The sequence below is a fragment of the Portunus trituberculatus genome, chromosome 49 (genome assembly GCF_017591435.1).
Source record: "Portunus trituberculatus isolate SZX2019 chromosome 49, ASM1759143v1, whole genome shotgun sequence".
Lineage (NCBI taxonomy): Eukaryota > Metazoa > Arthropoda > Malacostraca > Decapoda > Portunidae > Portunus > Portunus trituberculatus.
In genome coordinates, this window is record NC_059303.1 from 15,500,709 (window position 1) to 15,515,708 (window position 15,000).

A 15,000-nucleotide genomic window follows, 5' to 3' on the forward strand; every position below is an offset into this window, starting at 1 on the left:
CTCCCCAGTTCTATTTGCTGCGAGGCCCGTCTTTCATATTCCCGCCTGGCAAGTTCTATCTGGAAGTTATGGTTATTTAGTTCTCTTTGCTGTGAAGGCCGTCTGCTGTCCTGCTCTAACCTCGACCTTCCTGGTTCAATCTGCTGAGAGAAGCGCCGCCTTTGATCTATCGGTCTTGGCCGTTCGTTTATCTGCTGTGAGGAACGTCTTCCAAATTCGTTCATGTTATGTCTAACTACTTCTGTTTGTTGAGAGGGACGCCTTCCGAATTCTTTTGGATTATGCCTGCCTAAGTCTACTTGCTGAGAGGGACGCCTTCCGAATTCTTTTGGATTATGCCTGCCTAAGTCTACTTGCTGAGAGGGACGCCTTCCGAATTCTTTTGGATTATGCCTGCCTAAGTCTACTTGCTGAGAGGGACGTCTTCCGAATTCTCCCAAGTTAGGCCTGTCCTGTAACACATGGTGGGAGGGTCTTCTGTTCCGTTCATTTGCTGCAGATATGACTGGCTGGGAGGAGCGTCCGCTATATTTTTCAAAATTTTTCATTCCTATGTTCACCATCTGGGACGGCCGTCTGTCGAATGCCGTCACTTGAGGCTGAAGGACAACTTTCCCTGTAATCTCTGGAACGATGATGCTCTGGTGGTCACCTGTGCCATCTTGAGTTACATTCGGAGGATCCGTATCCATGGTGTTATCTGGATACAACTCTCGATTCGTTCCAAAGTCGATGGTTTCGCCTTCCCCTTGAAGTCGCTGATTGGCTGAGCTCTGGTGCTGTCTTTTGTACCTGTGAAAAGAAAAGTGGATTGGCGTCATCAACTGCGGTCTTGTCATGATGAAAGGGATTATAGCGATTGCACAGTTATTTATGATTTCCATTACTTCTGATATCAAGGTTTATATGTTTCTGTTGTAAGATCTCTTACCGTCTCTATACACATTTCATTTTATCTTACGTGCGAGGCAAGGAGAACAAATCAAGCTATAATCGTCCACATAAGGAGAATACCAAAGTACCACACAGGCCCCATCCTCAGATAACTTTACTCACAGTTTATCATTATCGGAATCGATGATGTCTGGCATGAAAGGTGCAGGTCTTGGCTGTTTTATTTGGTGTGTCTTCTTGTAGAAAACAAACCCTCCAACCGCCAGAAGGATCAAGACAACCCCTCCTCCGATAGACACTCCAAGAATAAGGCCAAGAGGAGTTTCTTTTGGAACGTATGCAGTTATCACATCCATAGTACTTGGCTCCCCTTCCCCTGCTCCGTTCACGGCCTACAATTCAGGATGAAGACTATGTAAACAATACAGGTCAACATGATACATCAGTGGAAGGGAAAGAACCTGCTACCGCACCTGCGATATGCTCAACCATCTCTCACGCACAAACTAACACATCTCGAAACGCTATTTACGAGTATCAAGAGCTAAATGCCCCCGTAGATGATGATGATTTCTTTTACTAAATAATGCTTTCATCATCAACTTGACTACATCTCTCTCAATAACAAGACATGACTATGTTAAAACTAACACGGCATCTTACCATGACTGAAACGACGTACGTCCCGGATGAAGAGAGTCCTGTGATCTGATATGTCGTGATCTCGCGAGTCACGTTCGCCTCACCAATATTTTCATCATGATCCTTAGTTTTCCAGGTGAGATGCCATCTGTGAAGTTTCCCTCGTACTTCCTTAGGTTCTGACCATTCAACCGTTGCAGAATTAGAGTCATTAGCTGTTTGATGTAAGTTTGTTGGAGGACCAGAGGCTATGCAAGAAATGAGAAAAAAAGAAGCATATTATTGGAAGCTGATGTTTTCTGTGCAATGAAACTAAAAAGGGATCTTAGTTGCTGACATCATGATATCACGAAGTGCTGCAATTGACATTTCTGTTTTCCTCTTTAGTGACCAATTTCTTGCAACATTGATATATGACATATTTAACTGTGAGGCTATATCTCCTAAAAATCCTTTGGTGACATTAAAAGCTTGTAAACTCATATGAGCGTACATGATCTGGAGACTATGATGGAAGATATGCACATACCAACAAGAAAACTGATGATACACATACTGCCATGCACAGGGCACCACACCTACGTGTCCGTGCTAGACAGTGAGGAAATGTGCCACGAAAACAAACAATGACAATGCAATTATGTGAAGGCCAATTCTTCAATTATGAGACATGGTAAAGGAGAAATAGAACACCAATACTCCCTTACTGGAAAGTACGTACTTAGGCCGGAACATTTCACTTTCTCATGTCAGGACACACCTTAAAGTGTAAGAAAAAACGAGGGTACAAGCAAAAAGCCAAATAAAGATTCTTAGAAAATTTAAAGAAAAACAAAGATCAGTGCGAAATGTACACAACACTGGACGGAGCGGCACGTGCCACGCTAACTGATGTGAACACATCCTTACCCACCTGGCGGTTTATGCCATAAGTAAGCATCACCTACTTACTTTCCTCCTGCGTTATGGTGCTGCAATCTTCTGCTTGCGGAGAGTTACTGACGTGGACCGCCACCGATATCTCAGAGTAAGGGATCAGATTTCCCACAGTGGTGGATAAATCATTCCCGTTAACAGAGAGAAAGCCCGAGCCTGTAATCCGATGCAGTATTTAAGTGATTGTTTTTCATCTCTGTATCATTCATATGAAATGCCAAATCCACCACCACCACAACCACTACCACCACCATCAATCACCAAACAAGCATAACATAGAAGTGCCTCACCTTTGTCATCAGACCAAAGCGAATTGAAGCTCCACGTAACGTTGTAATAGTCGACCGAACATTTCGAATCCTGGAGCTCCCAGCTCAGTGCTACCTCGTCTGGCGCAATGGCATTACATGACAAGTGCGAGACTAAGGAAAAAATAGAACCAATTAACTTCATTAGCCACACGACACACATTTGCTTCAAATCCTTTCAATATCAATCACAATCTAGTATTCATTACCAAGTGTCTGAATCAACAACCTCAGTACACGAGACTTTTGCCTCAAAACTCACTTGAGTTCACGAGGAAAGCCCTTCCTGGCTGGGATCTCTCTCCAAATCCTTCAACATCAGAAGTCTTCGCACTCACTATCACATCTACCTCCCCGCCACACGAGTTTAACATTATTTGATAAGAATACGTGCTCCCGTCTGTGACTTTAGAGTCAGTGTTACCATCCCAGTCCGTCCATTCCACTCGATAATTACTAATGATTCCATTCTTCTGTTGAGGTTCTTTCCAGGTGACGTTGATTGTCAGGTTCTCTGCCTGAATCTCCTCCAGCGTCGGCGGTCCAGGAGCTGCGAAAACATACAACTGTAAAGTGGCACGGTATTCAAACTTGTGCCTGCCTCCAGAAGTTGTACTTCACACCGAGGCGTGATCATCATGACGTACACAAAACATACCTGCCATGGGACTTGTGGAGGAGCAGGTTACAGATTTCTCCGTATTCGTGCCCACACTGAGACTAACTCTATAATTTGTGTAGGGAATCGAAGAAATGTTGTAGCAAAACTTCTCTGAGCTCCAATCTAGCGTCGTGCTGTTTGAGTCTGTAAGAGTAGAAATGTCTTGCAAAACACCATCAAAGAATATCTTCAAAGAAAATCATACTTACTATTAGTGAAACACTCACAAACACACTATTGCAAATGTTATAAGAGGCAAAATGATGGCTCATTTCAGGGACATTACTACACGGTAGAGTGAGATGTGAGACTGGAGACAACAACGTGCCAGGCCAGACCCTAACAGATAAAGGGGAGGCAAAGAGTACCTGTGGTGCCAGGTGACCAGAGCACCTTTCCTTCCCACTGGAGGTTGTACTGCGACACTGGACAGTATTTGTTGTAAGGAAGCCAACACGCCTGCACATAACGCGCGGAATTGTAGCATTCTACAGAATCTGGCAACACTGAAATAAAGCACGAGTATAACATTCTGCACAAATCATTGCCTTGAAATCGAGCACACACAAAAGATCGCACGCAAACTAAAGGCGTTAAGATTTCGCATTGCAACGTGCAAACTTTTCATTTGTCTTGACTCACCATCGCCAGGGGGAATCACCTCCTTTTCCTCAGACCGCTGCCCCCACCCGTCATCCTTGTCAGCGTGGTTACGAGCCGCCACAGAGAGGGAGACACTGACACATTCCTTCAGAATGACGGTCGTGGTGTGCACCTCCCCGCTCACATTCTTCATAAAGTTGGTTGAACTATCTACAAATATTCCGTACTCAATAATTTGTCCATTCTCCTCGACAGGAGGCTCCCACGTGACTCGCAATTCACCCTTCGCCTCCGCCACCACGGACACGAGCACCGGTGGCCCCGGATCTGTGGAAAACAGGTCCAAGTGAAACAAGCAGACTTTCTTTCTTACTACTATACTTTTCCCTTCTTAATGGACTTAGTGTTTATTTTTCAATTAGCCATTTATTTATTTGTTTTATTGAGTACCTGGCACTGCGTCTTACAGACATGACAGCAGCAGTGAGGCAAACAGAGGCACACTTACTTGTATCGAGGGAGTTGCCACTGCACGAGGTGGAGTCGCCGAAGATGCCGTCAACGGAGGCAGCGATCTCGAAGGTGTAGCTGTGGTAGGGCGGCGGGTCAAAAATCGAGTGGGAGAGTCCGATGATGGTTTCGTTGTAGCTTTTCTCCTCTCCATCTCCCCATAACTTTTTCACCGTCCAGTCCACGCTGTAAGGTCCCAGGGCGCAGTAGCTTGAGGGTTTTTGCCAAGTTACGGAGATGTAGCTTTTATATGCTTGAACTGAACAGTCTGTGGGCGCCGACGGAACTGTTGGTGCAATGAGGAAAGACTCCTTGACTTTGAATATAATAAGAATGTTGAATAATTTTTTTTTTCTCTCTCTCTCTTTCTCTCTCTCTCTCTCTCTCTCTCTCTCTCTCTCTCTCTCTCTCTCTCTCATGTTAATCCCTTCATTTCTACGAACACAAAATTTTGCATCTGGTTCATATTATTTGGGTGAAGGCAGGCAAGTATGCTTTATACGGGCGTGGCAGATGGAAGGCTCTTGTATTTTTTATGTGAAAGTGAAGAACTGACCAAGGGCAATAAAAACGATTTAGCAAAAAATCTAACTTAAATGTCAATCCCAGAGCAGGTGAGAGGGAGCTAGCCAAGGGAAAAATAATGGGACGCATGTCTTGAATCACCCTTCTTAAACTATTTTAGGTCATAGGTAGAAGGAAATACAGAAGCAGGTAGAGAGTTCCAGAATCTAACTGAAAAATAGATGAATAACAGTACTTTTTAGTTCTTGCGTTTGGGAGGCAGACAAAAGAGGCGTGAAAGAGAAACTGAAGTTCTTGTGTAGTGAGGCTGCGGGAGGAGGTGAGGCACCCTGCTGGCAAGTTATCAGAGGAGCAGTTGGTATGAAAATAAGGGTAAAAGATAGCATTGGGGCGGTGAGAAAGAGGCTGAAGACAGTCATTCAGAGAGTGGAATTCATAAGAAAAATTTCATTTATTCCACCCTATCTGATAAAACACGATGAATAAAACTAGTCGAGGGGTGAGAAAAACTGGCAGAGACGACTCAGAACCCATATCTTCATACAAACTATTTTAGCTAGAGATAAAAAGCAGTTTCTAATTTTGATAATAAGTAGAGGACAGATCGAGGCTATTTACTGAAGAAGAGGAGGACAATTGAACGTCATTGAAGAAGAAGGAATAGTTGTATGAAAGATTATGTCAAGCTGATAGATGGAAGATTTTAGATGTATTGAACGGTATTACATTTTCTCTCCCCTAATCAGATATTAGAGCAACCAGAAGTCAGGCGACCTTTGGCTTCCCAGCATGATCTGTTTACTTTCTGATGTGTTGATTGTCCCTGAAAAGACGTGAAAATGTGTATGGTGGTATCATTAGCGAAAGAGAGGAAAGGACATTTGATTTATAAGATAATTCATGAATAATTGGAGGAGAGGGAGTGTCAGGACAGAAACATGAGAAGCACTAGCTTTAATAGATTTAGGAGGAGAAGAGTGACCGTCTACCACAGCAGCAATAGAACGTTCGTAGAGGAAACATTTCTAGTAATCCTGTGTTGTACTCACGGTCGCCCTTTGTTTCACCCAGGACCTTCGCTGGGAAACTTTCGCCCGTCTCGATGTAATAGGAACTGACGATGATCTCATATGTCTTGCATGGTTTCAGGTTCTCAACCAAGTACTGGGTGTCGAAAACTCTCTTCTCATATATACCAGCGATTTCCACAGAGACGTAATAGTTTTCTGGTGTCACGACAGGTGGAGACCAGCTGACATTGATGGCAGAGGAACTGACTCCCTCGGCGACGAGGTCCTGAGGAGGGCCGGCTGGGGCAAAAAAAAACAGATGAAGGACAGGGTGGTGTAGAGAAGTATGGGACATGCTGAGTTAGTGTTTGAGCAAAACACGTCCAATTCATCATTTGTGAGAACAACTCAGTCGTAACAGATAAACTTCCAATGCAACTTTTCCTGTTTTGGCAACTACATCTTGAGTCACGAGTCCCTTCCCTTCCTTCCCCTGGCATATTCCTTTAAACACAAAGGCAGCCACCCTTTCAAAGACATAAGCACACATAAACAAAGGATGAAAAAAAAAAACACATGTAAGAAAACACAAGAACACTCTCAGTGAAATAGTGAACACCAAGGATTTCTTTAGTTAACATTAGACTCGGAACCCACTGAGTAACAACCCATCGGTTACTATTTGTTAAACATTTCCTTTGTACTAACACAAGACAGCACAAATCATAATACTGTTATACAAGTAAGGCAGCTTACAGTCCTGCGTGACTCGTACTTACGAACTGCCATTGTGGTCTGGGTAATGGAAGCGGCAGGTCCTTGCCCCAGTGATGTATAAGCGGACACGCTGAAGGTGTAGAGTGTTTCTGGCTTCAGTTGTGACACTTCCACTGTTGTCTCGTCCACCAGAGTATCCTTGGGCAGGGATCCATTGTTCTGGTAGGTCACTCTGTACTGTACGATGTCACACAGTGTGGCAGGCTTCTCCCACACCAGCGTCACCGCGTTATAGGTATAATTCCCCACGCGGAGTCCTTGTGGCTCTGGCGGGTCTGTGGTGAATGACATTCTCTGCATTGCTTGGTGAGGCTATGCAGTAACGTTGTACAATGCCCAGGTATTGTCAGTGTTTCAGTTATAACTGTCATGCAGTGAGGTTCATTATATATATAAAGAAAATAATACAAAATCAAAGCAGAGAGAAAAGAGCGGAATGATAATGAAAAGTGCTAAGCCAACAAATTTAAGAATAAGAAAAGTGACAAGTTCGGATCCCTAACTCTTTGTTCATATTCTGTATGTGAGTCCTTGTATAGGAATTGAAGTGTCCATGTGATGACATATATATGTGGCTGGGTCGCCCATAGTCAAGTGTATGTTTCTAACTCGCGATGAGAGGAGAGAAATTCTGTAATGGAGGACTTCAACTACTAAGCTAACCCGTTTGGAGACGCTGGTAGTAATAAAAAAAATAATGTTGACATTTAAAACGCAGTCAGTAGATTGTGATATCAAAAATTAATGAGGACTGAATTCAAAGGAATATTATGGTTAAGACTCCGGACATAGACGGTCCTGCCGCTACCAAGTCAGACCAGACTCCTACCATTCTTCATGTTAGCAAGGCGCGATGTGTTCCGACATGCAGCCAGCCAGGCGTTCCTTTGCCTCAGGGTCAGATCTCACCATATTAGTCAAGTAGGGAAGAAGTACGTGGAATTGTTGCTGGAGTGTATTCTTCCACGAATATTTTCTTGTTTTTTGGGACACTATCCTGCCTATTGTAGTCCTCATCCTGGAAAGCTCCAGCTCCCCTTGCATTTCCATGAGTACTTGCCAAACATGGGTAATTTTGCACTATTTGATTCTAACATTTATAATTGTAAATTAGTATGCTTCTTTCCCTTGGTAACAATAACGCTTACAAACTTTACCACCGCTAAGTCCAGCACAGTGTCTCGCCCACGTGTTGACTGCCTTGGTGAGATAAGCTTGCTTGTGTGACAACTTTTGAGTGAGTTAACTGGTGGACAGAAGCATTGCTGCACTTTTATTCTTGCAAAGTGATTTATCTTCTCACGTAGTAAACCTGGAAGCACGACACAAGAGGAGCAACTTACAGCCGGCATCAGTCTCTCCGTCGGCCAAGGCTGGGTCACTCATGACTCCGCTTGATAACACAGTCTTCACTCCGAAAGTGTAGATCGTGCAGTCTTCGAGACCTTCCCACATATAGAAGTTATGAGTACGAGTAGTTGTATCGTTCATGTCCTCGTCCTCCACATACACATAGTAGTGGTCTACATCAGCACTGGAGGATTCCCCCCACATCACCAGCATGATGGATGGCCCCGAAGGAACCAGTGTCAAGTCTGGAGGAGGGTCGGGTTTATCTCCAGCTGCATCTGCCGGTAGATTGTAAGGCAATCTACACCTATTTTTCTGGATTTCAGATAGACACAACAAAAAAGACAAACAGCTAGACAGACAGAAACACATACAGGTTCGCACGCATGCACGAACACACACACACACCTGAACAGGGGCCACACATCAAGAAACTTGCCCATTTGCCTCGCCGCTTAACGGGATTCGAACCCGGCCCTCTCGATTATAAGTCGAGCGTGCTAACCACTATAATACGCGGTGTGTGTGTGTGTGTGTGTGTGTGTGTGTGTGTGTGTGTTTTCACTGTTTGATCTGCTGCAGTCTCTAACGAGACAGCCAGACGTTACCCTACGGAACGAGCTCAGAGCTCATTATTTCCGATCCGAAGATCGGAAATAATGAGCTCTGGCTCTCGTTAAGAGATCAAACAGTGAAAACACACACACACACACACACACACACACACACACACACACACACACACACACACACACACACACACACACACACACACACACACACACACACACACCGCGTATTATAGTGGTTAGCACGCTCGACTTACAATCGAGAGGGCCGGGTTCGAATCCCGTTAAGCGGCGAGGCAAATGGGCAAGTTTCTTGATGTGTGGCCCCTGTTCACTTAGCAATAAATAGGTACGGGAGGGGTTGTGGCCTCGCTTTCCCGGTGTGTGGAGTGTGTTATGTGGTCTCAGTCCTACCCGAAGATCGGTCTATGAGCTCTGAGCTCGCTCCATAATGGGGAAGACTGGCTGGGTGACCAGCAGACGACCGAGGTGAATCACACACACACACACACACACACACACACACACACACACACACACACACACACAGTGTGGTTAGAGCGCTGGCTTCACAAGCCAGATGACCGGGGTTCGATTCCCCGGCCGGGTGGAGATATTTGGGTGTGTCTCCTTTCACGTGTAGCCCCTGTTCACCTAGCAGTGAGTAGGTACGGGATGTAAATCGAGGAGTTGTGACCTTGTTGTCCCGGTGTGTGGTGTGTGCCTGGTCTCAGACATATCCCAGGATCGGAAATAATGAGCTCTGAGCTCGTTCCGTAGGGTAACGTCTGGCTGTCTCGTCAGGGACTGCAGCAGATCAAACAGTGAATTACACACACACACACACACACACACACACACACACACACACACACACACACACACACACACACACACACACACACACACACACACACACACATTTTTCGTTTACTTTAATAAATCAGATTTTTCTGCTCAGCTCTTTTGCAAGTATTTTTTTCAATTGTCTTACTACTATTACTACTACTACTACTACTACTACTACTACTACTACTACTTTTTTTTATGTAGGGAAGAGGGCCAGTCGAGGAAAAAAAAGAAAGGATTAAAGAAAAAAAAGCCCACTTGAGTGCTGGCTCTCCAAAAAGTGCAAAAGCATCAGCCAAAATTCTGGAGCAAATGCCTTGATACCACCTCTTAAAAGAAGACAAGTCGTAGGAACTCGGAAATACAGATGCAGGAAGGGAGTTCCACAGTATATCAGTGAAATGGATGAATGACTGAGAGTACTGGTTAACTCTTGCGTTAGAGAGTTGGACAGAAAAGGGATGAGAGGAAAAAGAAAGCCTTGTGGAGTTGATGAGACGAAAAGCTTTCGATTCCACCCTATCTAGTAAAACTGTGTGACTGGATCCCTTTCAAACATGCGAAGAGTACTCCATACACGGGCGGATAAGGCCCTTATACAGAGTAAGCAGTTGGAGGGGTGAGAAAAACTGGCGGACACGTCTCAGAACACCTAACTTCATAGAAACTGTTTTAGCAAGAGATGATATATGAAGTTTCCAGTTAAGATTACGAGTAAAGAACAGACCAAGAATATTCAGCGTAGAAAAGGGAGACAGTTGAGTGTCATTGAAGAAGACGGGAGAGTTGTCTGGAAGGTTGTGTCGAGTTGATAGATGGAGGAATTGAGTTTTTGAGGCATTGAAAACTACTAGATTTTCTCTGCCCCAATCGGAAATCATAGAAAGATCAGAAGTCAGGCTTTCTGTGGCGTCCCCATGTGATCTGTTGACGTCCTGAAGTGTTGGGCGTCTCTGATAGAACGTGGAAAGATGTAAGGTGGTATCGTCAGCGTAGGAGTGGATTGGGCAAGAAGTTTGGTTAAGAAGGTCATTAATGAATAATAGAAAGAGAGTGGGTGACAGGACAGAAACCTGAAGAACTCCACTATTAATAGATTTAGGAGAAGAACAGTGGCCGTCTACCACAGCAGCAATAGAACGGTCGGAAAGGAAGCTTGAGATAAAGTTGCAGAGAGAAGGATAGAAGCCGTAGGAGGGCAGTTTTGAAATCAAAGCTTTATGCCAGACTCTATCAAAAGCTTTTGATATGTCTAACGCTACAGCAAAAGTTTCACCAAAATCTCTAAAAGAGGATGACCAAGACTCAGTAAGGAAAGCCAGAAGATCACCAGTAGAGAGACCTTGACGGAAGCCATACTGGCGATCAGACAGAAGATTGTGAAGTGACAGATGTTTGAGAATTTTCCTATTCAGGATAGATTTAGACAAGACTACTACTACTACTGCTGCTACTACTACTATTACTGCTATTACTACTACTACTACTACTACTACTACTACTACTACTACCACACTACTACCACCACCCACCACCAACTACTACTGCCACTACAGCTAATGTTGCTACTGCACCACAACACTACTACTACTGCTACTGCTACTGCCCACTGCCACTGTTGCTGCTACTGCTACTGCTACTACTACTACTACTACTACTACTACTACTGCTACTGCTGCTGCTGCTGCTGCTGCTGCTGCCACCACTACTGCTACTGCTACTGCTGCTACTGCTACTGCCACCACTGCTGCTGCTGCTGCTGCTACCACTGCCACTGCTGCTACTGCTGCTGCTGCTGCTACTGCCACTGCTGCTACTGCCACTGCTGCCACCACCACCACCACCACCACTGCTGCTGCTGCTGCTGCTGCTGCACTGCTGCTGCTGCTGCTACTGCTTACTACTGCTGCTACTGGTGGTACTTTTACCACTACTACTAGTACTTTTACTACCACTACTATTACTATCACTGCTAATACTATAACTACTACTACTATTACTAAATCCACTTCTACTACCACTACTACTACTACTACTACTACTACTACTACTACTTTTGCTGCTAATTCTACTACTGTAGTCTAGTTTTTCTAAACTGGCCGGTGGTCTCGGTCTGAGGAAGTGAACTATTGTGTTATTTTTCAAAATATACGACAAGAACAACAACAACAATAACAACAACAACAATGACATAATTCATTTTGTGTGTATAATATTTGTTTTCCGTTGAACAACCCAATTATTACTAGAACAGACTATTTCTCTTAATGGGTATTTTCGTCCCAGACCAAGAACCAGAATTCAGTTTAGAATAGACAGACTTTACCACATCTTCCTATGTAAAAAAAAGAAAAGTAACTAAGGGTAACAAAAATTATTAAACAAAGAAAGCTCACTGTGATGTCAGTCCAGGAACAGGGTCAAGAGGGTTAGCCAAGAGGATGGGGATAAGTGTCTTGAAATATCAGTCTTTAATAGAGTTTAAGTCTTAGCTAGATGGAAATACAGAAGCTGGCAGTATAAATACTTTTTTCCCCATTATCACCATCATTTCTATTACCACTTTTTACAACAATAACAACAACAATAACAATAACAACAACAGCACTTACTAAAAACAACAGCTACTACTAGTACTACTACTACTACTGCATTACTACTACTACTACCACCATCACCATCACCTCATCATCACCATTGACATCAGCATAGTCTAGATTCAAAGGGGACAAGGAATGCCAGCAGAGAGACAGCCTTTATTTGTTATCACCCTTTAGAAGATAAGGCGAGCGGTGGAGCCTTTCCGATGTCATTACTGTGTCAGGCGGCATCACGCTTATCAAGACAAAGGTTATCCAGCTTGATTCCACCTTCTTGTTGATCTTAATGGCTTACTGTGGCTTACTTTGAGTGCCCAACTGGGATTAATGGCTTACTGTACTTCAGATTAGTGGCTTACTGTGGGTCATCTTTATGGCTTATCGTGACTGATAAGGATTTGGATCTGGTTCACTAGCTCATTGGTTCATTTTTGTCTTGAATTATTGAGTGACTCACAGTGGGTCAGATTAATGGTCCTCTGTGGCCGAGATTATTGCTTCTCCCACCCCACTCGACACACTCACACACACACACACACACACACACACACACACAGAGAGAGAGAGAGAGAGAGAGAGAGAGAGAGAGAGAGAGAGAGAGAGAGAGAGAGAGAGAGAGAGAGAGAGATTATATTCAGTCTTGTTGAAGGGAACGAGGTAAATCAAAGCTGAACTACATCACACCGCAGCGATTCCACAAACATCACTAGTTCCCTCACCATGAAGGAAAAAGAAAAAAACGGACAACAAACACACATCCTCTCACTAATCAGTTATCGTTGCGCAGGTTACGTATATTATGACCTCGTGATGTCGTGATGCTAAGTAAAGTACCTCCAGTGGGAACCCGCACATTACGACACGCTAAATAGAAGGAACGCCGGCGGGTATTCAAGCACTTTCAAACGGAGAAACGACGCGTATTTAGAACTTATTGGCAGCCTAGAAAGGATAGAAAGGATGGATGATAAAAGTATACTAGTTAGTCAGGCAGAGTCAGTAGTTTTTCAATTCATGTAGAGGAAAACAAGGCAAGGGCAACAAAACATTAGGAAAAAGGTCCAACTGAATGCAAGTTCCCTAAAACATTAGTAAAGTATTAACCAAAAGACAGGGACAAATAGCTTTACACCTCAATCTTAAAACAAATCAAGTCGTAGGAAGATGGAAATACAGAATCAGGCAGAGAGTTCCAAAGTTTACTAGTTGTTCCAAAATCTAAATCACCGTACATCTGCCAACTACCAAAGACCCAACCATCCCCCTCTTCAGCCGCCTATCATGCACCAGTTAGGGGATGAATGATAAGGAGATAAGGTTGATTAAAAATAATGAACAAATAATCGGCAATGACTTGATGTAGTATAAGATAGGAGGAGAACTTTTAGAGGCAGAACGGGGAGCAGGAGGAGAATTAAAAAAAGGATACCCCACACTTGTTGATTTTTAGGTCTTTACAAGGCTGTTTGATAGATAAATAGCCACATGATAAAAGTACAGGAGGAGAGAGCAGAAAATAAACAGTTAGTGGAAGAGGAGGAGGAAGAAAAAGCGGAGGAGCGCATGATATCTGAAAAAAAGGTTGAATGAGGGTTGATGAGGGATACGTAATGAAGAAGATATTGATATGATATGATAGGAAGGAGAAGGAGGTAGATGAGAATGTGGAATACGAAGGTTATTTTTAGGTTATCTTTAGAAAATGGAAAAAAAAGTAACATGATTAACAAAGATGGGGAAGATAGGTATAAATAATGAGAGAGAGAGAGAGAGAGAGAGAGAGAGAGAGAGAGAGAGAGAGAGAGAGAGAGAGAGAGAGAGAGAGAGAGAGAATGGCCAAAGGTTACAAGACACACAAGATACGGTGATAACACATTGCAAACCCATCGTGTACTCTTAGCCTCGTCCCGTGTATTGCATTGCGACGATTGACTGTTAGTACTGAATCAAAAGGTACACTTGTATGTTTTATTACTCACGTATAAACACCCACACACCTACACTCACACACACACACACACACACACACACACACACACACACACACACACACACACACACACACACACACAGGCTCACCCACTCAGTCACACACACACACACACACACACACACACACACACACAGGCTCACCCACTCAGTCACACACACACACACACACACACACACACACACACACACATACAGGCTCACCCACTCAGTCACACACACACACATACACACACACACACACACACACACACACACACACACACACACACACACACACACACACACACACAAACACACACACACACAACATTAATTCTCTCTCTCTCTCTCTTCAACTCGTCATAAAACTGACATGAACACAAAAGACGAACACAACAGTAGAAACATAATCGGTTTCATTACTAAATCAATAAAATGAATTAATCTAAACAGAAAAAAAACCCTATTATTTCACAGGAACCAGTACATGTTAAGGTTGAATTAGTATTAATACTCAGAATAGGATCAATAATCAGAATATTACAAGATCAAATCGACTCAAGATCAAAAGAAATGGAATTGAATATATACAAATAGAAACTGACTCTCAAACAGATCGGGAAATAAATGGAATGGGTTCAGTAATCTGTTAGTGGTAAATTATCGAAACGTTTTGAAAGACATAAAACAAAAAAACATGTAGTGATGGATATGATCGTTGAAAATTAGGGAGAACCACAAGTAGGCCTAATCTCCTCAGTACCAGGACGCGTTTTCATATTCACTGTGGTTACT

At 43.5% G+C, this 15,000-nt stretch overlaps 1 protein-coding gene across 6 annotated transcripts in view; it reads right to left on the minus strand.

Annotated features, from left to right (window-relative positions):
* Nucleotides 1-15,000, minus strand: part of LOC123499140 (phosphatidylinositol phosphatase PTPRQ-like) — a 20,426-nt gene that overhangs the window by 2,943 nt on the left and 2,483 nt on the right. The window contains exons 3-16 of one of the 6 annotated variants that reach the window (XM_045246800.1): nt 8,210-8,494; nt 6,869-7,141; nt 6,129-6,389; nt 4,553-4,840; nt 4,084-4,371; nt 3,810-3,947; nt 3,439-3,585; nt 3,043-3,330; nt 2,763-2,894; nt 2,488-2,628; nt 1,558-1,784; nt 1,057-1,286; nt 408-792; nt 1-353 (exon numbers count right to left, since the gene is read on the minus strand). The exon at nt 1-353 is cut by the window's left edge and continues 2,943 nt beyond it. In XM_045246800.1, coding sequence (XP_045102735.1) covers nt 1-353; nt 408-792; nt 1,057-1,286; nt 1,558-1,784; nt 2,488-2,628; nt 2,763-2,894; nt 3,043-3,330; nt 3,439-3,585; nt 3,810-3,947; nt 4,084-4,371; nt 4,553-4,840; nt 6,129-6,389; nt 6,869-7,141; nt 8,210-8,494 — 3,436 coding nt within the window. Of the gene's footprint in view, nt 793-1,056; nt 1,287-1,557; nt 1,785-2,487; nt 2,629-2,762; nt 2,895-3,042; nt 3,331-3,438; nt 3,586-3,809; nt 3,948-4,083; nt 4,372-4,552; nt 4,841-6,128; nt 6,390-6,868; nt 7,142-8,209; nt 8,495-15,000 lie in introns of all 6 variants that reach the window. The other 5 variants (XM_045246799.1, XM_045246798.1, XM_045246802.1 and 2 more) reach the window with 5 other exon arrangements.